The following is a 27,478-nucleotide window of genomic DNA, read 5'->3' on the forward strand; positions in this document are numbered from 1 at the left end:
ACCAGGAACCAAAGGCATATATTACTATTGGTTGAATATGGCATATGCTATACAAAATTTCTTAAATGAAAGAAGGTATAAAGTTTTAATAGCATGAGTTTGAATATTATCTTAATTATTTTGAAATACTCAAAGGGTGAGTTATGTTGCACTTCAATCTATTATACCATTAGTTGAGGGTAATACGGTGGATTAAAACCCTACCGCACCAAAAAAGATAAGACATCAAGTTAAAGTTCGGATGCACCATAATGAAAATATTTGAGGGTAAGACGGTAGATTCATGATCTATCGCACCAAAGGTAAGACATCAATTTGAGTTTTGATGCATCATGATGATAAGGATTGGGTTCGAGTCCCATAGAATTATGGCATATCATGTCTTACATGGATAAGATATTGAGGTTGAGTCTCAAAGCACCATAGTTGATGATAAAATGATGATTAAGGCAAAAATAATATATTTTAATGAAAATTCTTGAAATTCATCCTATTGAATTTGCTCCATTCCTTGAAAAGAATGTGGTAGCAACATATAATAACTTTGAAACACTCTAGTTGATTTGCTCCATTATATCATATGGATGTGGTAGCAGTAAATAATAAGTCTGAAAAACGACAAGTGATTGAATGTATGAATAAGGGCGTGGATGAACAAAATTATAATAGTTATCATTGTGATAATTATAAAAGGAAGAACACAATGGGTTCTCCAAATATTGCATCAAACTGTGAACGTAATTTTTATCATCATAATGGTATGAAAGTTCATTGGACCGGTGGTCATTGTGCGACCTAATAATTTAATAAATTTATAAAAATCCTTCATCAAAAGAAAGAATATAAAGTGGTGGTGCACTTTATCTTTCAAAGTGATGTTAAGGTGGATCATGCAAGCATGTCAAATAATAGGAGATGACATAAATAAAAGTTTATTGTCAACTCACGAAGAGATTGTGACCTGTAATAAACATTGTGAAAAATGTTTGCCTATTATTGAAAGTGAATATGACAAAATATGAAGGAAAAATATGAATAAGAACATATTCATGTATGGTTAGATATAAGACTGGTCAACGGACCGGAACCGGGTCACCGGACCGGAATGAACCGGTACCGGACCGGACCGGAATCCGTTGACCGGAATTTTGACCGGTACCGGGATGAACCGGACCGGAATTACCGGGATGGTTCATCGGTTCCGTCCCGTTCCACTATATACCGGGACGGAACCGGAATGAACCGGAACGGACCGGGATGGAACGGGACGGGATTAACGGGACGATATTTTTTAAATTACGAAAATATAATTTTTTTTATTTTTTAAGTATAAATTAATAGTTTTTAAATTTATACTATAATTTTTAACTTAAGTTTATTTTAAAGATATTTTATTAATTTTTTTTATTATTGTTAAGTTTGCAAGTAATCTAATAAAGTTTTCAAAATTTAAATCTTTTGAAGTTTATACTTTATAAGTTATTACTTATATTTATTAATATTTATTTTATAAGTTATATTTATAACTTGTATCTTGTAAATATTAAATAAATAAAATTTGCAATTTAAAAAAAGTAAATTAAATTACAAAAATTAAAAAATATCAATTTAATTTATTTAAATTTGTAACAAATTACAATTTCAATTTACAACTATTAGTAGAGTACATAGCTTACGCAGCCACCTTCTAGGAAGGGTTCTGTTTCAACTATGTCTCGAATGTAATACTAATAGTTGTATAGTCCAGTAAATCCTCTTTCTAACTCAGCTAGGGATTGATTGTGATCAACTTCTGGTCTTGGTAAAGCTCGTTGACGATCTTGAATTTCGATGCCATCGTCACTACCACATCCAATAGTTGAATCTATGAAAAGTTCAAATTGACTATCTAACTTTGGAAGTCCTTGATTTCTACGCTCAGCATTTATCCAATCTCTAAATAACACTGATATCTCCAGGCTGTCTTCTGCTAACGAATATCTGTGGTCTCCAATTTGAAATCTTGCCGCGCTGAAAGCTGCCTCCGAAGCTACTGATGATCCTTGAATTGCAAGCACATCCTTCACCATCCTACTAAGTTTTGGATATTGAGCTCCACGATTTCTCCACCAGTTCAATAGTTCCGGTATACCATTATCGTTTGTAATATCATCTGTACCCTGTTCAAGATATTTAACAAATTCACATTTATTAGAAGAGTCAAGACCAAGTTTATGTTTCACTCGTCCATGAGCACCTACTTGATTTGTAGACGTTTGAGGATTTTCAACATTATCTAAGAATGAATATTTATCATACATTTCTTTTGCAAAGTATTTTATACTATTTTGACATGTTACCAAATCAGGTTCTTCTTCAGGTTGAATATCTAAATTCTGATAAATGCATTCAACTAAAGCTTTTGTACCATATTCTTTATATTCGGGGTTGAAAAGAAGTGCAGTTAAATAAATTTGAGGAATAGGAAAAAAATATTTTTAAAATTTTGTAATTATAACTTCAATAGCAGAGGTGAATAAAGTATTTGTTTTATATTCAGAAAAAATAGATGAAATCTCACATATGTGTATTAAAATTTCAGAAATAGTAGGATAATATATTCCAGAAAATTTTTTAGTAGCATCATAAAATGATTTCAAAAATATTCTAAGTTCATTTACTTCATCCCAATCACTATCATTAATTTTAAATTCAGGATAAGCATTATGATTATTAAATAGCGTAGTAATAGGTTGTCTATATGCATAAGCAACTTCAAGCATATCATAAAAGGAATTCCATCTAGTTTTTACATGCTTCGGAACTTTTCTAAACGGAATTTTAAATGCATTACAAAGTTCTTTAAATTGATTAATTCTACTACTACTATTCATATGAAAAATATAAAAACAAGCATTATCAATTTTATCACAACTATTTTCAAATAATTTCACACCGTCACTAACAACCAAATTTAATATATGCGCGGCACATCTAACATGAAAAGCATATTTACTAATAGGACAAAGTCTAGGTTCTAGCAAATTAATAGCATTTAAATTAGCAGAGGCATTATCTAAAGTAATACTAACGACTTTATCACAAAGACCAAAAAAATCTAAAATTTCCAACACAGTAGTAGCAATATAAATTCCGGTTTTTTTCTTTTGACAAATTTTATAACCAATAATTCTTTTTTGTAAATTCCAATTATAATCGATCCAATGCGCAGTAACAGTTAAATAATCAAAACCATTAGGACTACGACCCATATCAGTAGTAATAGCAACTCTACAATCCATTAGTTCAAAATAGGCACGTAAATATTGACAATGTTTTTCTTGAAATTCGAAAATATCTCTTTTTACCATGCTTCTTGATAAACCTTGAAAACTAGGATTATATGTTTCACGAATATAAGCAATAAAACCCGGATGTTCTCCAAAACTAAAAGGTAAACCACAAACAACAACCATTTTAGCAAAGTTTTCACGATCACGATCCTTGTTATAGGTTCGATGTGTAAGAGGACCACTTGGGTTCGAAGTATTTAACTCACTTTGAACCATATTTGATCCTCTAACCGATTCTTCAACATTACAATTTCCGCCAACTTCAAGAGAAGACATATATGCAAACCACTCTTTACTATGCTTGTTAATCAAATGTTTTTTTAATCCCCCCGTTGAACCTCCCGTCCCACCAGATGTATATTTAAAATGTTGTTTACAAAGATTACATATACTAAAAGTTTTTTCTTCATTCAAATAACAAAATTTCCACACATGTGATTTTAAAGAACGTTGTACCTTGGTCTTACCTCTAGTTGGAATAATAAGGGGACGAGTAGTTCCAACCGGAGGTGGAGCTTCAATACCTATACTATTGACTGTATTGAGGTCGGCGGCGGGGCTAGTCGGTGTATCATCTAAATCTACTTCTTCATCTAAATTTAATTGTTCATCCGTTTCCACTTCTTCATTTTCTTGATTAATACCATAATATCTTTCATAGAGTTCATGGGGAGTCGGACTATCTGAATTAATATTTATAGGACCGGGACGGGAAAAACTAGTTTCATTCACATGCGTAAATTCATCTGTATTTATTCTAACAAGAGGAATTTTAGATTTAGACGAACTAGCACCTTTGTTAGTTTTTTTAACTAATTTTTTTACTGATTCTACTAGACCTTTTTTACTTCCACTTTTTTTAGAAGACTCCATGATATAAAATTATAAATTATAAAATACGAAACTTAACAAGAACAACTTACAAGTTAAATAATAAATACAAAAAATAAATATAAGATTAGAGAGTGGAACGAAGTTACCAAACGTTTGTATAAGAACAAACGATTATAATGAAAATTAAAATATTGATGTCGAAACTTGAAATTTGAAGAAGATTCCTCCTCCGAAATACACCAAATGACCAAATGATATAAGTTATACTTATAAATATGAATGTAATTTGGAAATATATATTCTCTCAAATACTCAGATTATATTTGTAAGTTGTAAACTTGTAAATAAAATTTTTTTTTACACACAACTCTAATTTATACAACAAAAAGACTAGCCGTTTTAATTTTTCCGTTTGGGGTGGGGGGGTGGGGGGGGGCTGCACTGCAGCTGCATTGCTTTATGCAGACTGCAGTCTGCAGTCTGCAGGGCGGGCAGGGGCGGGCAGGGCGGGCAGGCGGGATTTTTGAAAAAAATTTAAATTTTAAAATATAATTTATAAAAAATATAAATATAAATTATATAAAATATAAAATATAAAAAAATTAATATATATTAAATAAACCGGACCGGAACCGGAACGGACCGGACCGGAACCGGAACGGACCGGACCGGAACCGGAACGGACCGGACCGGAACCGGAATGAACCGGGATGAACCGGTACCGGTACACCGGTACGAAACTACGGTTCCGTCCCGTTCCGTGTACCGGTTTAGAATATCCCGGCCCGTCCCGTAAGCAACCGAAACGGGACGAACCGGAACGAACCGGAACGGTACCGGAACGGTACCGGTACGTCCCGTTCCGTTGCCCAGTCTTAGTTAGATATATGTCACAATTCACCTCTACGGGAGGTTTGAGAGAAATAAATAAATTATATTTGGTAGGAATGACCAATGGTCGTGTACATTTATATGTCATAAATATTGTGGCATGATTATTTGAACCACCGAAAGCCCAAAAGAAATGAATAATTCTTGCCTATAAAGGTTGTGGCCATTATTGTGTGGCAATATAAATTTGTCATTGGTTTTGTATTTATGGTACAACAAAGTAAAACAAGAAAAATGTCTTGCTCGTAATAATTTTGACCATGACAAATAATAATATAATTTTTCTCCTTGAAGGAGAAGTTCACCATATGGATGGTGTCATGGAATATGTGATAGTACACAAAATTAATTGCAAGGTCTAACGAGTTGTGTTATAACAAGAGGAAAAATATTGAGGTTGTAGCAAGTCTCAAAAGAAATTTTTTAAGTTTCGAATGACTTAAAAATAAATATTGAGACTATAAATTGTGAAAAGATTTATTATGTTCAGATTACTATAATCGAAATGGATTATAAATATTCATGTAAAAGATTATCCATTTTTTCCTCTTGTTTGTTGAACACAAACATGGACATACTGATAAAGTCACATGCAAAAGTAAATTATAAGTATACTAGAATAATGATCAGTTGGCATGACATGTCGACCATTCTGATTTAAATGTTATGCAAATGTAATTGAGAATTCATGTGGATTTATATGATGAAGAAATAAAAAGTTCTTCAAGAATTCTCTTGTGTTGCTTGTTCTCTTGATAAAATTATCATTTTACCAAGGTTGGAATTGTATTACCTTAGATTATTTGAAACATATAAAAAGGTAAATATGGGTCATTCACCTGTCATGTGGATCATTTACTATATAATTGATGTATCTATGCAATGGTCACATGTGCTTTGCTGGCAATATACAAATTGATGTTTGTAAGATTGTTTGCTCGATTGTTAAATTAAGAGCATCGTTCCAATTATGAAATTATACAAATAATGTTGGTTGACTTAGCAGAAGTTGTAGCCTCCAATTATAGCTAAATCATGGGTATGAGAGCAAAACTCTCAAATAAGATTTGGTATGAGATAAATTTATTTAACATGTATCAAACACATGTATGCATCAAGCCAAAAAGGTTTTCCCATCATACTGGTTCAGGTTCAGAAACCAAATAATTTTCATCTAAATTTTGATTGTGTGCTTATGATTTTAATTATTCCATCACGCACAAAGATGAATTTCCAAATAAGGTTGGAATAAATTTAGATTTTCTAACATTAGGGGGAGAGATGATTGACAACTTAAAATTATTTATGAGGTTAATTATGAATTATCTAGATTCTCGTTAAAATAAAATGTGAACTTGAAGTTCAAGAGATAATTCTTTTGCATAATGTTGCAAACCTATTGCCAGATTAATTTACTGACCCTTTTTTATAAATTTAGTTGCAAATGCTCCAATGAGAAGTCTTGAAGGACAAAGTTTATGATACGCTTGAAGCATAATAGACCGATCGATTCCAAATATAAAATTCCTTGAAGAAGGAGAGGAGCAAATGCTTAATGGTCATAATAATGAGGCAAGTGATATAAAAGAGCACCTTGACATAACACTTCATAATACCTGCGAAAAAATTCAGGTACCTGAAAATGATGAAGAAATTGAAGAGACCTCGATAAATTATGTCATATTGGAATCAATATAAAATAACTGTTGAAGGTATCTTTGATATGAAGTAGCGCTCAATCAAAAAAATTATGACGAGGATCTTGAATTTAAATCTGTCATAGAGTATGGACGGATAAATGATTGGCCAAGTAAAATGTGTAATTCAAGTGTATTTTGTTTCACTTAGAAAAGTGATGTTTGGATTGATAGTCCATAAATTAAATTATAATGTCAGTGGGGTACAAATAAATTATTATGTGATGGTATAACCGTAAGAATAAGTACGGCTTGTGCCTTGGGGCATAAAGATTTATCGAAAAAATCCTGACATTATTGGAGATGTTTCGCCTATGGTGGAAGCAATGAAATTTGCTTTGATCTGGCAAGATATGAAAACTTGAATGCATATAATGAATAATTATCATGTCTAGCTAGACAATACTAAATGGTATATAAAAATCCTTGAAGTAATTGAGGTGTCTGAAACATATAAGAGTTTGAAAGAAACTTTTGCATACAGCTTCAAGAATCCTTATATGGATTGAAATAGTCAAAGAAGAAAAGGTACCGAAGAATGACCCTAATTAACCTTGCATTTTTATGAAAAGAACTTGCTAAGACAGAATTTTTTCTTGACCTACAGATTGATAATTTGATAAATAAAATATTTGTCTATCACTGCACATACACATAAAAGTATTGATGCAATTTTATATGGATAAATCACATTCATTGATTACCCCAATGATTATTAGATTTCTTGACATAAATAAAGATTGAGTTTGATTTCAAAAGAAGGACAAAAAGTTTCTTGGTGATGAAACTCCATATCTTAGTGCAATCGGGATACTAATACATCTTGCTAATACTACTCGACTAGATATCTGTTTTGCAGTTTATTTACTGGCAAAATTCAGTTTCTTCCCAACAAAAGGACATTAAAATGATGTTATGTACATACATGAATATCTTTGAAGGACTGTAGACATTGAAATTTTGTGGGACTCTACTAGATGCAATTCGAGTTGAGACACTGTAAATTGTGTTCAACTCAAATAAGGATTCTTGGAGGCTACTCAATCCTAACCCTAGTTTATGCCTATATAAAGGGTACTAAATTTCCTTAAAAGGCATCTCGAAAATTCCATAAAGAGATCAAGATCTCGAATACCCCACAAGTTGATGGATTATTCACATAGAGAGGTCAAATCTATATCATCCTAGTTCGAGAAATACGCCACTAACTGCCCTCGAATCATGGATAAATCTTAGGAGAGTAGAATCAAGGAATCAACAGAATTGTACTCACATTCTATATTGATCAATAAAATCATGTTTCTTCATATTTTATTTGTGATTGCAATTTATTTTCTGTCACTTTAAAATTTATTGTCAACAAATTGGCACGCCCAGTGGGACCAAATCTGCCTCCATCTCTTCTCTCTTAAATCAAATCTGAAAATTTGAAACTCCAAAGGTGGAAAAATGAGTACTTCAAACCTCGTCTTTGAGTTTCATCAAGTCTACACTCCGACAAGCCTCGAAGCAGGGGGCAGTTGTAGAAGTGAAGTTGTATTGATAAATCCATATTAAATTTGGATTAAATCTTAAATCACCATACGTTGACCAAGTCAAATTACTGGTTGATAAAGTCGGATTAATATCTATGTCAAAATTGTAGACTTAAATCAAATCCAAATCACTTGGGTCAGTTCATTAAGTTGACAAGATGAGCCTTATTCATGTTCTTCAGCCCTAGGGGTAAAAATTTCTCAGACCAAAATACCCCTAAAACCCTAACTCAAGCCTATATAAAGAGGTCTTATTATGACCAGAAGACACACAAAAAGACATACATACAAAAATACATAGTTGCTCTTCAGTGGTGATCTGCAAGTCTTTCGCATACAAAGAAGTCTTCATTCCAAGTGTTGAGCCTCAAGTATTACATCAAATCAAAATCAATCCATGAAGAGTTTTACCTTGATTTTTGAATATGTTGTATACTTTGATGTCTAGTTTCTATAGAAATAAGTCACTTATCGTTTGAAATCTTTTACACCAAGATAGAGACGTTTTGGTGGGATTGCAGAGAGCTATAAAAAAAAAGACAGATCTGATAACAAACTTCAAAAATCAATTACCGTCATTTCTGAAGGGTTTTGATTTTGAATTTTGAATATGTCATAGCTCTCTGAGCCTATTTTCTGGAACATCAAACGAATCATGATTTTGATATTTCTACAACAAGTTATGAACTTTCTACCGCAGGCATGCTGTGCTGAAAAAAGTGTAACGAAAAATGAGTTTTGTATGCCTCAATTAACAATCAATTCTTGTAAGAGCATATGTATTTATAGAAATCAAAGGACATAAATTGTGTTCCTACAAATTATGAAAAAGTATGAAGATAAAAAATTTATTTACTACCAATTACGGAAATTTTCCATGGGAATCAAATAATGAAAATTCCATGGAAACCAAATTATGGTAAATTTTCATAAGAATTAAATTATGAAAATTTTCCATGATTTAATTTTCATAGAATTTCCATAATTTGATTCCCATGGAAAATTTTCATAATTTATAGAAAATAAAATTTTCATCTTCATAATTTTTCACAATTTGTAGGAACATAATTTATGTACTTTGATTTCTATAAATATTTATGCTCTTACAAAAGGATTGATTGTCAATTTGAGGCGTACAAAACTCAATTTTCGTTACCCTTTTTTCAGCACAGCACGCCTGCGGTAGAAAGTGCATAACTTGTTGTAGAAATATCAAAATCATGATCTGTTTAATGTTTTAGAAACTAGACCCAGAGAATTTTTGAAGTTTGCTATCAAAATTGACAGTAATTGATTTTTGAAGTTTGCTATCAAAATTGACCATGCCGATATGTTGAGGTCAACATTTACCAGAGTCTTCATGACAATATTCTCTAATTTATAAGAGGTCATTTGACTTTCAGTTGTTTATCAACTCATTTTCGACTTGAAGTGTTTCAAGCTCTTGAAAACTTATCATTTGAAATTTCTTCATAGTGTGGTAATTTCATTTGGGTCGTCGCTATAAAATGACCACCAATTCAATGAGTAAGGATTACGTCCACAAGCTTGACTTGGTGATAGAGATCTTCTGGCTTCGATGCAAATTTTAGGCTTTCACTTAAATAGAATGCAAGGAATTCAAATTTTCATGAAGCGAAACTATTCTCATTCGGGCATATTTTTATGTATCTCCTGAGAAAATTTTACCATAATTTGATTTCTATGGAATTTTCATAATTTAATTCTCATGGAAAATTTTCATAATTTAACTTATCATAATTTGTTTTTCATGAAAAATTTTTATATTTATTTCTTATGAAAACTTATCATAATTTGGTTTCCATGGAATTTTCATAATTTGATTCACATGGAAAATTTTCATAATTCGTAGGAAATAAACTTTCCATCTTCATAATTTGTAGGAACACAATTTATGTACTTTGATTTATATAAATACATATGCTCTTACAAGGATTGCAAGTCAATTTGAGGCATACAAAACTATATTTTCATCACTTTTTTTCAGCACAGCACGCATGCGATAGAAAGTTCATAGCTTGTTATAGAAATATTGAAATCATGATCCGTTTGATGTTCCAGAAACTAGGCTCAGAGGGCTATGACATATCCAAACTTCAAAATCAATATCCTTCAAAATTGAAGGTAATTGATTTTTGAAGTTTGCTATTAGATCTGTCTTTTTTTTTGTATAGCTCTCTATGCAGTTCCACCAAAACGTCTATATCTTGGTGTAGGAGATTCCGAAGGACGAACGACTTGTTTCTATAGAAGCTAGACAAAAAAGTCTTCATGAGTTTACTTATCTACATATTTACCGAAGAGACATATATTGATTGAGAAGTTTTTTTTATCATCTACATGGAGAGATAACATAAAACTCTTAAGTCAATAGGATCATATTCATCATGACAAGCGTGAGAGCATGCCATGATTTTCATCATGACGATTTGAAGCTTCATGCAATTGGAACTGTGAGACACATCATTCATCATGCCGATTTGAAGCTTCGTGCAATTGGTATCGTGAGACATATCATTCATCATGACGAACGTGTGAGCATATGCCATAATTTTTGTCATACCGATTTGAAGATTCGTGCAATTGGCACCGTGAGACACATCATTCATCATGACGAGTGAGAGAATATATGCCATACTTTTCACCACCGATTCGAAGCTTCGTGGAATTGGCACCGTGCGACACATCATTTTATCCTTTTTTTTGCAGGTTTATGATGATGAATTGCATGTGGATCATCTTATTTAGAGTTATGGCTTTGATGATGAACCAAACATGAAACATAATTGGTGTCTTTTCTTTTGCAATTGTGTCTTTGACGATGAACCACACTTGAGATCTCTTTTTTTTGTAGCTTCAACTTTGATGATGAACCATATTTGACATCTCTTCTTTTGTTGTTTTAACTTTGATGACAAACCACACTTGGTACCCCTTCTTTAGTAGTTTCACCTTTGACGACGAACCAACTTTGGAGTCTCTTATTTGGAGGATCATGTAGAGAATTTCTTCAAGTCATATATAGAGTATGATACTTTAAGATCATCAAAGATAACTAAAGAATCACATGAGAAGGTTCTCTCTGATGCGCAAGGTTGTGTTGATGGTGCAAAGTTGGCACATGAAAAGTTGAATATATCCATGGAGATGCTTCGAACAACTCTAGAAGATGTTGAGAAAGACTTAAAAGCTTTATCTTCCAAGAAAAAGAAGGTCACCAATCCCATAAATAAATATCACGAGAAGTTGCCCAAAAATCAAGAGAATGTCACCACTACGGAGGGCGAGCTTTATACCATTACGCAAATAATGTGATGTCTAACGATGAAGTTGAGAGATTAGACAAGCTATAAGAGGCGATTGAGAAAAGCCACCAAGAAATCATAAGCTTCAAACTTTTTTCCGTAGTTAGATTTCTTTTATTTGCTTAGAATTTTTTTGATTCACTCATTAGGGTGTAGTATTTTTTTTTGAAGCAATAAAATAGTGACTTATATTTCAATAAGAAACTCCTTGTCTTGAACATTGAATTTTGATTGTTTCTTTCCACGAGCTCCATTTCTTTATTGGAAAAAAGACTCCATAAGCTAGCGTTCATATGAGGATTGCAACAAAATGTTACTTTTCAGTTTTTTTCAACTTCGCGCACATGTGAGCTTCTTTATTGGTTGGAAATATAACTAAGAGATCTTTGATCTATGTAAAACTCAGGTCCATGGAATTTATGGTTTATTACAGAATGTTTTTTAAAGTTGGGTCAAAATATGAGTGCTTGAATCTTCAGATTTCTTCAGCTTTGTACAAAAATCACATCCATAGGATTTACGATTTAGTGCAGATTTATCTTCAAAGTTGGCTCAAAATCTGAATGTTTAACTCTTCATTTGAATGAATCAACATGATGTTCACATGGCGACATTATTTTTTTTTTCTTATGATTGAACGTAGAGTAAAAATACTCTAAGCTACCTACGTACCTCACTGAAGAGGATCAAGTCATAACGTAGTTCAAAAAGTGAGCTTTAGTTTTTATTATATTTTTTTTGCCTAGGCCTCCTCTTTCGAGATTTTCAACTTAGAGGACATTTTTTTAAGTCGTGTTGACACCCAATTTCGACCCTCCCCAGTATAAATTAGTTCTCGAGCTTATTAAATTTCCAAACAATATAAAATAATATAGTTGGTATATTTTGCGATTATTTCTCAAAATATTTTAAATTTTAGTAAGTATTCTATTTAACTAATTTAGCTTAAATTATGGTTATATTTTGAATCACTATTTTACAATTTAAATAATTATATTACTAAAATAAAATAAAAAAATAAAAAATTTCGTTGATTAATTAATACAAATTCGTTGATTTAGGGTTTAGCCAAACTTATTCTCTTAACTCAATTTGGCTATTTATTAAATTAACCCTTCTTAAATTTCCAATTCAATTTTGGGCCATTTACAAAATTTTCCTTTTTTCAAATCCAGGCCCACTTTTGATTACAGCAGCCCATCTCACTTTCCCTAAAACATGGCCCATTCCGTTTTAATTTAATTCCCAGCCCAACCCCCATTTCCTTCATAGCCCATTCCCTTTTAATTTAAGGGAAAATTGTATAAAATAGCAAACTAATAACCTAAATTAAATTGAATAGCTAGGGTTTGATTTAATTGTGCTTCATAGCAAACATTGACAAAATTTTTCCAGGCGTCTCTCTCCCAGAAGTCTCGCTCGCCACTCTCCCATTCTCGCCTCTCTCGCTTTATATACAGAAGTGTATAATTTCTGTTTCTGTTTTGTATAAAGCGAGAGAAAATTGTATATACACATGCAAAAATGTATATCTTCGTGTTATACACTTAATTATATAATTTACAAACATTTTACTTCAAATATTGCAGAGAAAAAGTCCAAAGAATTATACAATTGCGAATTATACAATTGCAGTGAAATACAATTTTTTCTAGCTTTATACAACAGAAGTTTATATATTGTGTTTCTGTTTTTGTATAAAGCGAGAAAAACATATATCTTCTTGCTATACACTTATAATTATGCAATATACATACATTTTAATTCGATTCAACTGTATGCAAAGCTAATTATACAATTGCAGTGAAATAGGCCAGCGAATTATACACTTTTATATGTATAGCAAATTATACAGTTTTTATGTTTGCTATGGAGCGCAATTATGCAAAGTTTGCTATATTACACAAATATGATTTTTTTGTTTGCTATATGTGAAAGTTGCCCTTAATTTAATTCCAGCCCACTTCTCCCAAATCCCTTAAGACCCGACCCAAATCCCCCCTCCTTCTTCCCCTTTCACCAAGCGTTTCCCAGAAATAATAAAAAGAAAAAAAGAAAAAATGCAGCCAGCCCTCTGTTCTGGCCTTTTCCCCCGCGCGGCTGCAGTGTACAGCGCTTTCCCATCCCCTCTCCCCTTTCTCGTACAAATAGTACGCCTAGGTGTCGAAATCTCCTCTCCCCTCTCGTCCTTTCCCTCAAATCGGATGGTTATCCTCTTCAATCCGTTGAAATTGTACAAAGGTCGACAACTTTCATCCCTATCTTAAGGATTTCGAATTCAAGTTGGGAGGTGAAATCACGATCTTACCCCAGCCTTTTTTGAGATTTCCTCCGCTCTCCACCATTCGAAAATCGTTATCCATGGCTATATATATTGTCATTTGCTCACTGTTGGGAGGGGATTTTTTTTTTGGAGAGAAATTTTTACGTCTTGTTATAGAAAAGAAAAGAATTATTGAAAGAGTTTATTCATAGGAAGATTTTACAATAGTTTAAGCACACCTATATATCTATTGAAGTTGAATTCAAAACAGAAAGATTGCGGAGTTTTTATTATTATTATTTGAATTCGAAGTTGTGTAGTGGAAGGTCATTCGCGTGCTCGCACTGTCCGGTTCGCTGCTTGTAGAAAGGTAATGCTTTTTTTTTCTTTTCTTCCTTTTACTCATGTTTTGCTTAAGTGATAAATGCGATACAATGAATGTTGTTGGTTCCTTTGTTCCGTCCCTGTTTTGGCTTATTCATTTCGATTCTTATACTCTTCTTCGAAAGATTGCTTGGTGTGATTGATTCGTGCTTATTCATTTCGATTCTTATTACTCTTCTTCGAAAGATTGCTTGGTGTGATTGATTCATTGTTGAACACGATGGGATGTGTGTTTTGGTTGTTTGCTTTGGTTTTTCACTGTTTTTCCTTACCCGTTTCAACTTTTTACCCCTCGTCGAGAGATTGTTGTTGGGATTTCTGATTAATCATTGTTCATCGTCTTAGTTACGTGTTTGAATCATTTGTTTTGTTGGTACTGTTAGTGATAGGTTTCCTTTTAGTTTCAAGTTCCTGCTACTGTTTTTGAGTTTAAATGTTTGGCAGTATTGCCATTTTTCTTGTCTCTTTTTCCTATACTCATTGATATGTTTTGTAAGTGCTAAAAAAAAATTCTTTTATTTATTATTAAGCTTCATTCTTTGCCTGTTCTGTGTTAATATCTCTGCAATGCTCATCTGTTACTCACCAAATGTCTATCATATGCATGTAGTTTCGCTTATTTCGTTAAACTCATACGTTTGTATATCCACACCGTAGTCTTTGTTTAGCTGTAAGAAATGTTCATGTTTCCCTCTATATTAAAGTAGTTCTAACTTATATGACTAGTTGGGGTTATTTGATGTCAATTGTACGGTTTATCATAGTCATCTTGTTTACTGGTGATATTAATGTTATGATATGATATTGAGCTCTACCATCCTAATTCCTTCTCTTTTGTTTGTTTGATTGCATGTGAAATCACTTTCGAGGTCCCATGGACTTCATTCCCATCTCTTGCACTTCCTCGCTGAGCCATGAAGGCTCAAAACATCTTCTCGAGTCAGCCAACCCCTGAAAGGATGTACAGGTCAAGAGAAACCAGCAGAAACTGCTGGAAAAGTTATTGCAGAGATTTGAAGAACATGTATACAGCAGTATACATGTTTTATACAGAGTTGTACACTGATATACAGGTCAAAAATGCACAATAAATCCAAGTTTTTAATATGGGTCAATGACAGGGAAACTACTCTCTTGAAAAGGAGTTTTCAACTTTCGAAAGTTGAAAAACAGGATGATATACATCCTGTATACATAGATATACAAGGACAATATACTATAGAGATGCTTAAAAAATATGTTTGGCAAGAGAGCGTACAGGGAAGCTTATTTTAATTAGAATTTGGGATTAGGCAAATAATGCGGACGTAGGGTGCAGCCCGTATACATTAGTATACATTATTGGGAAACGATATACACTTGTTAAGTAAGTTTTAAGAATTATACAGGTACAAATACGCAGAGCAATGCAAAAATACAGGGGAAAATAATGGAAAATATGTACTCAAACAGCTGCATGGCTCAAGAGGTCCAAAATGGGTCAAATATATACTGTATACAGTATGTATATATCTGTGTATACCCTTCGTGATTTTTTTCAGGAATGGGCCAGGGCCCTTCAGCAATTTTTTAACAGGCCCAAGGGGCCAAAATGTTTTTTGCAGGAGTTTTAATTTGTTGAAAGGGCCCAAGTCCATATTTGAAATTAGATAGGACAGGTGGGCTAAAGCCCAATGGAATGAATTTGGGCAATAAGGCCCAAGTTCAGATTTTTTTCTCCTCTATATTTATTAGGGAATTTTATCAAAACAACAATATGTTAGTATTTTTGGTGACACAGTAACAATATTTCAATATTTAGTAATACTAGCATGTTTTAATTATTTTAGATTATGAATACCGTATTTTTTCTTTTAATATGGTATGTATATTTATAAAAAAAATTACAGAAAAGATGGAAATTAAAACATAAAAAAGGTAAGTAGCATTAATAATCCTTCGGTTACTTTTTAAAAGCTGTATTTTTGTCATATATTAATTTGAACGTTTTTTTTTCTTCACTGTTCTTCATTATTATGCACCAATTAGTAATCCAATACGGAAATTATGCACCAATGGTATTAGTAATCCCATACGCAAATCACTGTTCTTCATTATTATGCACCAATTGGTAAAGAAGCTTTATTATACAAATCGAATTCTGCCAATATAATCGAATACGGAAATTATTTTAAAGCGTAAATTTTCGAATCCCACAACAACAATTTATTCCTTTCGGTTTTATTCATACTTTGGAGATCAGGTATCTTTTTTAAATTTTTTAATATGAATACGTTAAATGTTTGTATGATTTGAATTTTTTCTTTAAGTTCATGGTATGTTGCGTTTATATCAATATAAAAAATCTGATTTTCATTTTTTTCCCTGCAAATTTGCTGCTTTATGGGTGATTTTATTTTAAAAGTTGTAGTATTTTTTTTCTTCTGAAAATCGCTGATTTGTTAACAATTTGCTAACTAGTATTATATGTCTCCAAGTTAGATATTAGCAAATTGCTATGTTGATTACAGTACGAATTCGTTAGCAAATTGATATGTTGATTATATAGAATTTGTTATTGTAGCCATGGGAAGCATTAGTTTACTGGTCATGCATTCTGGGAGGTGGAACAATGAAAATTGCTATGTTGATTACAGTACCGAAGCAATTGTGTTAAAAGAGCATGCGACATTTAGAGAACTAATGGATCTTGTTTCAAAGCAAATTTGTGTTGACTTGAGCTTCAACATTGTGAAACTTAAATATAAGATAGAGGGTAGTACTTCACCTCTGGAAATACACAACGACATGGGCGTGAGAATGTATGTGTCGTTGAAAAAAGATAACAAAGAATTGTCAAAGTATCCTATATGTGTATCCGTATTTGTGAATGACTGTCAATTAGCAGATAGAAATATGTTTGAAGATGGATTCGAAATGTGTGGGCCTGGTGGAATAGATATAGTTGATACAGAATCATTAGTGCTTAGTGTGCCGAACAATAGCGCTAACATGAATTGCGACATTATTACAAACGTCAAACATAAGGTAGTGTTGGAAGATCAAGTTTATAAGGACAAGGGAACTTTAAAGGCTGTGATGACGCAATACGCTATTGATCATAGATTCCAATGGAAAACGGACAGATCGAGTCAAACATGGTATGTGTATTTGAGTTGGATTCTCTTTTAAATTTTTTGTCATTATGTTTTTTTACATTATATTAAATATTTATTTGTATTTTACCCAATTCTAATATGGTGTTATTCAAACAGTTATACACTTGTTTGTGTCTCTGATAATTGTGGGTGGGTGTTGAAGTCGTCAAGTATCAATAAATCTGGAATGTTCAGAATTAGAAAATTTGTAGATGATCACACGTGTCCATTGAAAGATAAGGTTTATGAATAACGTCAAGCAACAAGCAGTCTTATTGGAGGTATGATACAACCCAAGTTAGTTGATCATAAAAGGAAGTTGACGCCAAAGGATATACAACAAGATGCCAGCTTAGCTCTTGGAGTAAATGTATCATACTCAGTGGCGTGGAATGCTAAAGAAAAGGTTTTAGTTTCTTTAAGGGGTACCCCATCTGGTTCTTATGGTAAACTTTCGAGCTACTTATACGTATTGGACGCTACCTACCCTGGATCTCATATAAGGATGAAGAAAACCAATGAAAATCAATTTCTTTATCTTTTTATTTCGCTCTTCCCGTTCATAAAAGGTTTTGAGTTTTGTAAACCAATTATCATAGTTGATGGCAGCCACCTCAGGGGACTTACAATGGAGTATTTGTTTCTGCAAGTACTGTTGATGGAGCAGGTATTGGAATGACAATATATACACTTTGTTTTGTTGATTATTATATTTATTCTATATGAAATAAAAACTTTATTAAATGTTTTGTGTGCAGGAAATATATTGCCACTTGCATATGGAATTATTGATTCTGAAAATGATGCATCCTGGACTTGGTTTTTTGAACAGTTTAGAGAAGTGCATGGCGTTAAATATAACATGTGCGTTGTGTCTGATTGAAACGAAAGTATCATAAAGGCAGTTTCGAGGGTATTTGATGGAGTTCCTCATTATGCCTGTATTTGGCATTTGTGGAAAAATGTGAAAACACTATTTAAAAAGTCGCACAACAAACTGTCGGAAGTTTTTTATGGGATGGCAAAGGCATACAAACAATCTGAATTTGATGAACTGATGGAAAAGGTTGAACAAGTTGATGTTCGTGTAAAAAATTACTTGGAATCAGCAGGTTATGAAAAATGGTCTAGGGTGTATGCAACAGTTGATCGAGGAATGGTTATGACATCAAACATAGCTGAGTGCATAAATGCTTGCCTATTTGAAGCAAGGGAATTACCGGTATACGATTTTCTTGAGGAAGTAAGACAGATGTTTGCAAGATGGAATTTGAAAAATCATACGTCTGCTTCACATACATTCACCACACTTTGTGGTAGACCACAAGAGATGCTTGTTGCTAATGAAGAAGCATCATTACGTATGAAGGTATGTTGTTACGATTTATATGTTCATCAAAATTATATGACATAAGTGTTTTATTTTTGTAGGTTGTGCCGTCAAATAACTATGTGTTTAGTGTTCATCACGAAGGTAGAGCCTACATTGTTTGTTTGGAAAATAAAACTTGTACTTGCAAAAGGTTTCAAATAGATGAAATACCATGTTCGCATGCTTGGGCTGTTTTAAAGAAGAAACATTTTGATGTTGGGCCATATTGTTCCGACGTGTACAAGCCAAGTAACTTGTTGAATACATATAGCATTTCAATTTGTCCGTTGCCTGATCAAAACGAGTGGAATGTACCTGGGTATGTTAAGGACCAGATAGTGCAGCCTCCAAATCACAAAAAGCTCCCTGGAAGGCCATCCAAAAAGTATCGTGACAAGACGTATAGCGAGCTATATGGTAAGAAGAGAGAGAATTCTTGCAGTACGTGTGGGTTTAAAGGGCACAATAGGCGTTCATGTAGGAATGAACCACGTATTGTATAGTTAATGATGTTTCATATTTTGAATATTTTTAGAGTTATGTTTCTTCCAGACTTCTAATGCCTTTTGGGTAATAAAATAACATGGAATTATTTGTCCATGGTTGTATCTTTAAATGTAATCGCTTTACGTCTTCTGTCGAATAATATTATTTGTATTCGAAACCTGATTGGATATGAATGAATACAATTGTTGTATTCTCCTATTTTGAATTCGGCAAATAATTTTTTTGTGTATACGTTTTCTTTCGGGAAGTGTTCATTCATATCCATGTATTCAATATATATTATCTAATTTTTATGAGTGAACTTGTATGTGTCAAATACAAAACCTTTGCAGTTACTTGTATTCCAATTGAATTGTATTTAAAAAATAATAAAAATTATATTTTGCAACATTTTAACACGTCCTCAAAAGATATTAGTACCCAGGATACAAATACATTTCAATAGAAAACGAAAAAAAAAATCTGTATTCGTTTTTTTATCTACAATGTTTGCGTAAAATTGTATGTTTAAGAAAACAAAATCAGCTTAAAGCATACAATGTTTGCATACAATTTAACTTGTATTCAAGTTAAAATGTATTTATAATATATTATAAATTGTTTTTGTAATAGTTTAAAGCATACAATTTTTTTTTTGGTATACGTGTTCTCTCTAAAAGTATTCATATTCCCTATACATATTCTATATTTTTTATGTTATTAGTATTATTAATTGTATTTACAATTTAATATCAAGTCTTACATCCATTTGAAACATATGAATGCATACATTTTGTTATATTATTTGGCATTGTTTTGGTATACCTTTTATAACGAAATGTATTCGTATCCATGCTTTTAATCTATAATTATATTTGTTCTATATATATTGTATGTTGGTAGAATCGTATGCATGTTGGTAGAATCATATGTATTGCGTTTAAACATAAAAAATGAGTTTTGTGTACCCCACATGCAATACTTAAGCTTGAACACTTTAATATTGACCTAAAACCTTTGAAACCATAACTTCAAGATTTTATACATTAATGTCCAAGTACAAATCAAAAAATGGACAATAACTAATCTATCTGAATTGTATCAATCTCCTCCATTGCTACATTGAATCTGCTATATCATGGAGGTGCTTCATTGTCACTTATTGTTCCGGTATCATTCTTTTGTTGGCCATAATTCCAAAGAAGTGTAGCATATCTTGACCGTAAACACGATGCATCCAAAATATTCGCTGGAATACCTTGGCCGTATGACAGGTATTCGGCAAAAGCTAGCATATAAATACCACAATCCCTATAATATAAGAAATTAAAAGTTACTACACAATATAATATTGATAATTTGATGATATTAAAATCAAAAGAAACACAAACTTACATAGACCCATGCGCCTGTTGAGGAACATTGTCTATGAATACTACATTAAAGAACTCGTTCTCTTGTTGAGCTTGCGATACATCAATTCCTTTATTGTTGTAATATTCATTGACTGATAACTTCAAAGGGATCAACTGAGACAATTTAACTATCTCTGCCCTGATAGCTGCATCGTGACCTGCTGCCCTATATGAGTCATACACGTTGATACATTTATCATTCAATGATATCACAGCCAACACCCAATGAAATTTCTCCTTGACGTGGACAGGAACAAAAACATAATCAATCTTATGCCAAGGTGTAGCAGCATGCATTTTGTACCCTCTAATGTATTCACCAATGACATGCTCTTCATCGGCACAACCAACATCGCTATCTAAATCCAAATATTTTTCCCAAATAGCAGAGATCTTTGAACTAAATACACAATCTACAGTTGTGTATTTATAGCTCCCTCCAACATCATACTTGGCTTTTTTCCGTAGATAATATAAAATCACATCAACATGCTGACAAATTTAAACACAAATGTATAAATACTATAACTACTAATCAATCATTGTTTGTAATTATAAATGCTAAACAACTCTTACCGAATTGTTCAATAACTGTCCTTTGAAAAACAGATTAAAGAACCAATTCTTATTGTCCACTATGAGAACGCCAAGGTTAATGGCCACAGAAATTTCAGCTAGATTCTTCTTGTAATGGTCTTGATCATGCTTCCTAAAAACAGAATAAAAATATAAACAGTATACCATTCATTAAAAAGATAAAGTAATTACTATCAACATTTAAATATTAAAAAAAATCAAGAAAACCTATATATAAGCAGGCAGCACCTAACAATAACTGTTGTTGAAACACAAACAAACATTTAACCGGATACAAAAATTTAAACAGTTATGTTTTAAAAATATCTTATAATTATTCACCAATGACTTATATATAAGCAGGCAACACCTAACAATAACTGTTGTTGAAACACAAACAAACATTTAACCGGATACAAAAATTTAAACAGTTATGTTTTAAAAATATCTTATAATTATTCACCAATGACTTACTTTCTGTCATGCTTTGTAAGTAAGCCATCTCGGATCCATGAACGAAACGCATCCCACAACGTTATATCATAATCGCCAGATATCAAATCAAATATAAAAGGGTGTTTCAATTCAAAAATGTGAGGCTGACTTGATGAACTACCTGAAATGGTTCAAAAAAACTATAAATTAAGTACACACTAACAGTAGCAATAAAAAAATGATTACATTAACAAAAGTATTAAAATAATGGAATACTGTACCAACAGATGATCCAAAATTGGTCAGATACGGAGATGTATTATAAGGACCTGGACGTCTATTCCTACGCGTAGGTAATGGCGTCTGTTCATTATTGCTGATAGGTTGATCTATCATCAAATTTTCACCGTTCGTACCCAATTGGACATCGATAATGGCCTGATCTGCCTTTGTTGTAATGCATCCTGCAATTGTTGTTGGCAGCTGTTCGGTGTGCCCTTTTATCACAGTTGAATGTGGTGTAATGCTACTCTTTATAGAGTTGAGACTAGGCATGAATTGATCGTCCAATTCAAACTGTGAATCGGTTGTCACTTTCATGTGATCCAAAATCCGGATAGGGACTGGACATGGCATTTGTTCAACATCATCCTCATGAGATTTTTCAGATACTCCAAGCACTTTTTGTGGGGGTATATCAAATACAAAACTTGGTTGATTTACCTATTAATTTCGTAAAAATAACAACACCTTAAAAAGTAATGACCCAAATAATGGTATAACAACTGTACTTATAAAATTAAATAACATACTCTAGGAATTGTATGTCTTGGAGCAATTAATTCATAATCCACTTCAATCAGATTTCGAACAGGGGTGTTGATACAAAAAACCTTATAAAAATGAAATTGTCGATATGATAATGAACATTTATTGAGACTGGAATTTAAGGCAAATTTGTATAATGTGATCACACGTTAGGATGTACGAAAAAAAACATAAACTTGTCTAAATCCTGACTTACCTCATGATCATCTGATTTGGGATATATTCCATCTGAATTGTTGATTGTCTTTAAAACAAAAAAAATAACAAGAAACGTGAAATTTTTTTAATGGATACAAATAATGAAAAGTCATTTAAAGTTGTAAACGATAATAGTTATAATACATGTAATAAAAACGAGTTAAGATTGCTAGATACAGTTTGATCCTAATCATATAAATGTATAATTATATAAAATATGGGAGGCTTATTAATGATGTTTATTACACAAGTATTGAGTTTAAAAAATGATACACAAATTCTTGACTTACATGGGGCACCACATTTGTTGGTTTACTGTCGTTTGAATCCTTGAGTGTCTTGTAAAAATATAAAAATCCAATACACATGTAAACAAATATTAAAAGTTACGACTTCATAAACAGTGAACAAATTCAATTTTTTCGTAAAAAACACCAAAATATGGATCGTATATACAACCTAAATTAATAATAAAAAACTACGAGTACCTCTGAATTTCCAGATTCCAATTTGTCACACTGAGATACAAGAACTTGATTTGATGGAGATTCTTTATTGAAAGTGTATGGTGGTGTATACCCATCTTCATCATTTGATTTTGGAGGGACAATATGATCATCAGAATGCTCTGCTTGTGTTATATTGCAACGTAAATCATTAACGAAAGTGTAAATTTGAAATACGTTACATCATTTTTTTGTTAATAACAAACCTCCTGCTCATCCCGTTTTGTATTGATGGCTGCCAGAACAGTTTTGAAGTTGTCGTTGATCAAATTGCGAATTTCAACAAACTCTTGTTTTACCTAGAAATATGACATAATGATGTACGTTATTTAAAATTTATAATTGTAATAAGTGTATAAATATGAAGGATGTACTATATGGTAAATACTTCTTTTCTGAAATCTAACAGCTCTTTCACCCAGCCTTCCACTTCAGATCCGCTTGTTCTCTGAAAAAAATCATAATCACTCGAAAGTTGTATATTTGTTAGATATGCATGTAGACATTCAGTTTGTTTTAAAAATAACCTAATTTAACTTGTTATTACCTTTTTTTGACTCAACATTCTTTTTCATCGGCTGTTTAATAGCAATTCGAGGTTCCAATTTTTTTGCAACCTGTTTGGATCCACCAGTCACCAGCTTCTTTGTCCTTTTTCTAAGAGGCGACGTTGAGGAACCAACTTTTTCTTTCCTTTTGACCTTTACTGCTTGTAGAGGAGGTGCTTGAAAATCATCTTCAGAATCTTTGTCGTCACAGCTTTCCTCTCGTTGATCATCATCTGTATCAATTATTTCATCATCTATATCATCATCTGATGAATCTGAATACTGAGGTGGATCTTGATTTTCGATACCCTCCGGTGGCAGTTGCAATACTGCAAGTTCCCTTTGATTTGGTGTAATGTTCCTGAATTTAATCTGGATTCCAAACATATTGTTACTATTATAAATAAAACCAATAAGAAAACATACAACTTGATGATTATTAAATATATGTCAAGTTAAGTACCTTGTTATTAACATCACTAAATATGGTGTTCATAAGTTTCTTGTATCTACGACTCTCATTGGTCGTCTGCCAATTGAGCAACCTTGGAATACGGTCATCAACCTTTTGAGCGACCTAGAAATCATTACTCGAGCTGCACTCAAACAACCATACTTGTAGTACAATAGGAATTCTCCTGATTCTGTAAAATTGCTTTTTACCATTTAACCTCTTGCTCAGGCTCTTTATCAACAAATAGAAAGCTTTTTTCCCCATGGAAACTGGTTGTACCTTCCACTTTCAACAAGATCAAAATATAATCTAGGCACTTTTTTTGTTGATCTTTCACCGGAAAAAATCACTGTCTGAATGAAGTATAAAATTGCAAACTTCAGGCCATCCTGATCGTTCTCCCCCCACACTTTTCGATGAAAACTCCTCATTATATCAATTTTTCTGATCAACTTAACACCCTCAAAATATTTTTCCATGAAACTATTTGGTTCTGACTCGTCAAATATGAAGTCAGTTTCTTCGTTGACACAATTTAATCCACTGATCAAAGCAAATTCTCTCAAAGTGAAACGCAACGTAGATCCATTTACACGCATTACAAATGCTTGGCGAGAACTACAGTTGAGTTCTAAAGCCATGCAACACCTATGTATTTGTCCGCGAGCACGACATTGATGCATTTGCATATATTTACCAAAGCAGGTGCTTTCACAGAATACATTGTATACATGTCCATGTAAATACTTCATCAAGTCAGCTTTTATGTCATGATTAAAGAAACAATGAATATGGGGAGCTTTTTTTGGTTTATTTTTGACATAAAATTCATTTGCCTGCACATGTTCAACAATAAAATGAATACATACTTAAAAAATTTCTGATATATGACTCTATTACTAGTTAAAAAAATAGAATATGATAAACTACATTGTAACAAAATAGTGAATGTTAATTCAGAATCATGAATATTGATGACATAAAAAATAAAATAAAATAAATAACAAACAACAACTAAGCTGATACAATAATTCTATCAACATTTGAATACATAAATATGCTGAAGAGAACATAACTACATTATTCACCAATCTATATATATGTATACAACAAATAATATAGTATTAAATTAATTAATTTATCAATTTCTGCTGTAACAATAATATAGTTAATTCTGTTAGTAAAACACATCATAAGGTAATTTTGAGATTAACTAATTTAAATTGAGAGTTTCTTTTTTTACAAATTCAAATTATGGGCAAAAACAATGGCTACTATAATACAAAAACACCTATAGGGGCAGGTTCATGGTAATATATGAATCATATGATTTGTACTTACTTTTGATATTTATCAAATCACATTTAGGGATACAATTTTTTTTTATGTATTTATACTATATAGTTTCCAATCTGAAATACATGAAATTTCAAACACAAAAACCAACTATAGACATAGCATAAAAATTAGTTTCGTTAATAATTTATTACCTCTTCATCGTCATGATGTAATACTTCATCGCTTGGATATTTTTGTTGATCAACAGTGGTTTTATAGCACGACACTTTCCTTTTTTTTGAAGAGCTATCAATTGTCATTTCATACTCTTGTGCCATTCTCACCACAGATCCTACATTTTCGATCAATCCTTGAGTAATGCACAAATCAAAAGAGGGAAATTCTGGAAAATTTTGAACGTTGTTGTTTATACCTCTAGTAATTCTGACTGAATCAGCCATTGCTTAAAAAACACTGTTTTTTTTTCCTACAATTCAAAAATCTGAAGAAGAAAAAAATATTTTAACAACTGCGTATTTAAAATCAAACAACAATGATTCTATATATATGAATTTTCATAATCTACCTAATCTTATAAATTGAAAGAAAATCACAAAAAATATACAAAAAATACAAAATCATAAATGTATATTAAAACAAAAATCACATAAATTGTCCATAAAGTGTTGATATACAAAATCATAACTTTAACAAAAAACGCAAAAAAATCGAAACCAAAATTTGAACTAACCTTGCCACCACGAAATCTGCTTTTAATAATGAATATAGCTCAAAAATCTTCTTAAATCCTTGATAATCAATTGCTTTTCATAATCTACCCAAACTTAAAAATTAAAAAAAAAAAACAGAAGATATATACAACAAATACAAAATCATAAATGTATGATTTATATTAAAACAAAAATCACATATATTGTCCATAAATTCTTGATATACAAAATCAGTACTTGAACAAAAAACGCTCAAAAAATCGAAACCGAAATTTAAACTAACCTTTCCACCACGAAATCTGCTTTTAATAATGAACCTATCTCTAAAATCTGCTTGAATCCTTGATAACAATGGCTTTGATTCTGGAAAATTTGAACAATGTCAGAACTTGAACAAATAAAGCTCAAAAATTCGAAATCGAAATATAAACAAACATTTTCACCACGAAAATTGCTTTAATAATAAACCTAACTCGAAAATATGCTTGAATCCTTGATAAAAATGGCTTTGATTATGGAAAATTTGAAGAAGGAACATGAAATTTTGGCTGAGAATTTAAAAATAAAAATCAATTTTTACCTTTCTTGGTCTTTACACGAGAAGTAAAATCATTAATTTCTTTTCTTTTTTTTCATTTAATGTTATTGGACCGTATTTGGTCCAATCAATGTATTTCCATTTATATATTAATTTATTAATACTAAAATACTTTAAAATCTGAACATATACATATTTTATAAAAATACGTATAATAAATATAACATATTGCTATTTTGTCATTTTCATTAAAAAAATTTAAAATGATGTTATTTTGATTAATTATGTTCTTAAATTTGTCTTAATTGCTAATTTTTCCTATTTATTATTTGTTTGAATTAATTAGTGTTTTGGTATAATTTAAATAATCTCCTAAAGGGTAGCCACTTTTCATAATTTTAAATTTTACTATTTTATTTACTTATTTTATTTTATTTACTTTTATCACAAATTAGTTTTCCTTAAATTAAATCCCTTTAAATATCTCCTTTAGAATTAAATAATAATAATAATAATAATAAAATGAAATAAAAAATATTAAAATAAATTTTCTCTTTACTTAAACAAAAAAAAGTCATTTAGTCAAATCGTCGGTCAACCGCAAGTTAGCGAGCATCCCGAGGGCCTAATACCTTCTCGGGATGTAAATTGAACTTCGAACCTTTTTCAATTGATTTTATCTATTTTAAAATCTTTTGAAATTTTTTTCTTGAT

The 27,478-nt window shown here is 31.7% G+C and overlaps 2 protein-coding genes across 2 annotated transcripts; one reads left to right on the forward strand and one right to left on the reverse strand.

Moving 5' to 3' along the window:
- Positions 1–18,417: 18,417 nt before the first annotated feature.
- Positions 18,418–19,274, forward strand: LOC101258895 (uncharacterized). The gene is made up of 2 exons (XM_004247234.1): positions 18,418–18,768; positions 18,831–19,274. The coding sequence occupies exons 1-2, from the start codon at positions 18,418–18,420 to the stop codon at positions 19,272–19,274; spliced, it is 795 nt and encodes a 264-aa protein (XP_004247282.1).
- Positions 19,275–20,272: 998 nt separating this feature from the next.
- On the reverse strand, positions 20,273–26,800 carry LOC109121049 (uncharacterized). Its single transcript, XM_069289644.1, has 16 exons — positions 26,700–26,800; positions 26,510–26,589; positions 25,708–25,847; positions 24,227–25,053; positions 23,763–24,135; positions 23,604–23,661; positions 23,422–23,514; positions 23,198–23,337; positions 23,000–23,047; positions 22,708–22,755; positions 22,496–22,576; positions 21,965–22,406; positions 21,723–21,864; positions 21,249–21,381; positions 20,653–21,164; positions 20,273–20,568 (listed from the first exon to the last, which is right to left on the reverse strand). Exons 12-16 carry the CDS (start codon positions 22,317–22,319, stop codon positions 20,394–20,396), a joined length of 1,317 nt encoding a protein of 438 aa, XP_069145745.1. The 5' UTR covers positions 22,320–22,406; positions 22,496–22,576; positions 22,708–22,755; positions 23,000–23,047; positions 23,198–23,337; positions 23,422–23,514; positions 23,604–23,661; positions 23,763–24,135; positions 24,227–25,053; positions 25,708–25,847; positions 26,510–26,589; positions 26,700–26,800; the 3' UTR covers positions 20,273–20,393.
- Between the last annotated feature and the right edge of the window lie 678 nt (positions 26,801–27,478).

This window comes from Solanum lycopersicum, chromosome 9 (genome assembly GCF_036512215.1).
Source record: "Solanum lycopersicum chromosome 9, SLM_r2.1".
In the NCBI taxonomy this organism is placed as follows: Eukaryota; Viridiplantae; Streptophyta; class Magnoliopsida; order Solanales; family Solanaceae; genus Solanum; species Solanum lycopersicum.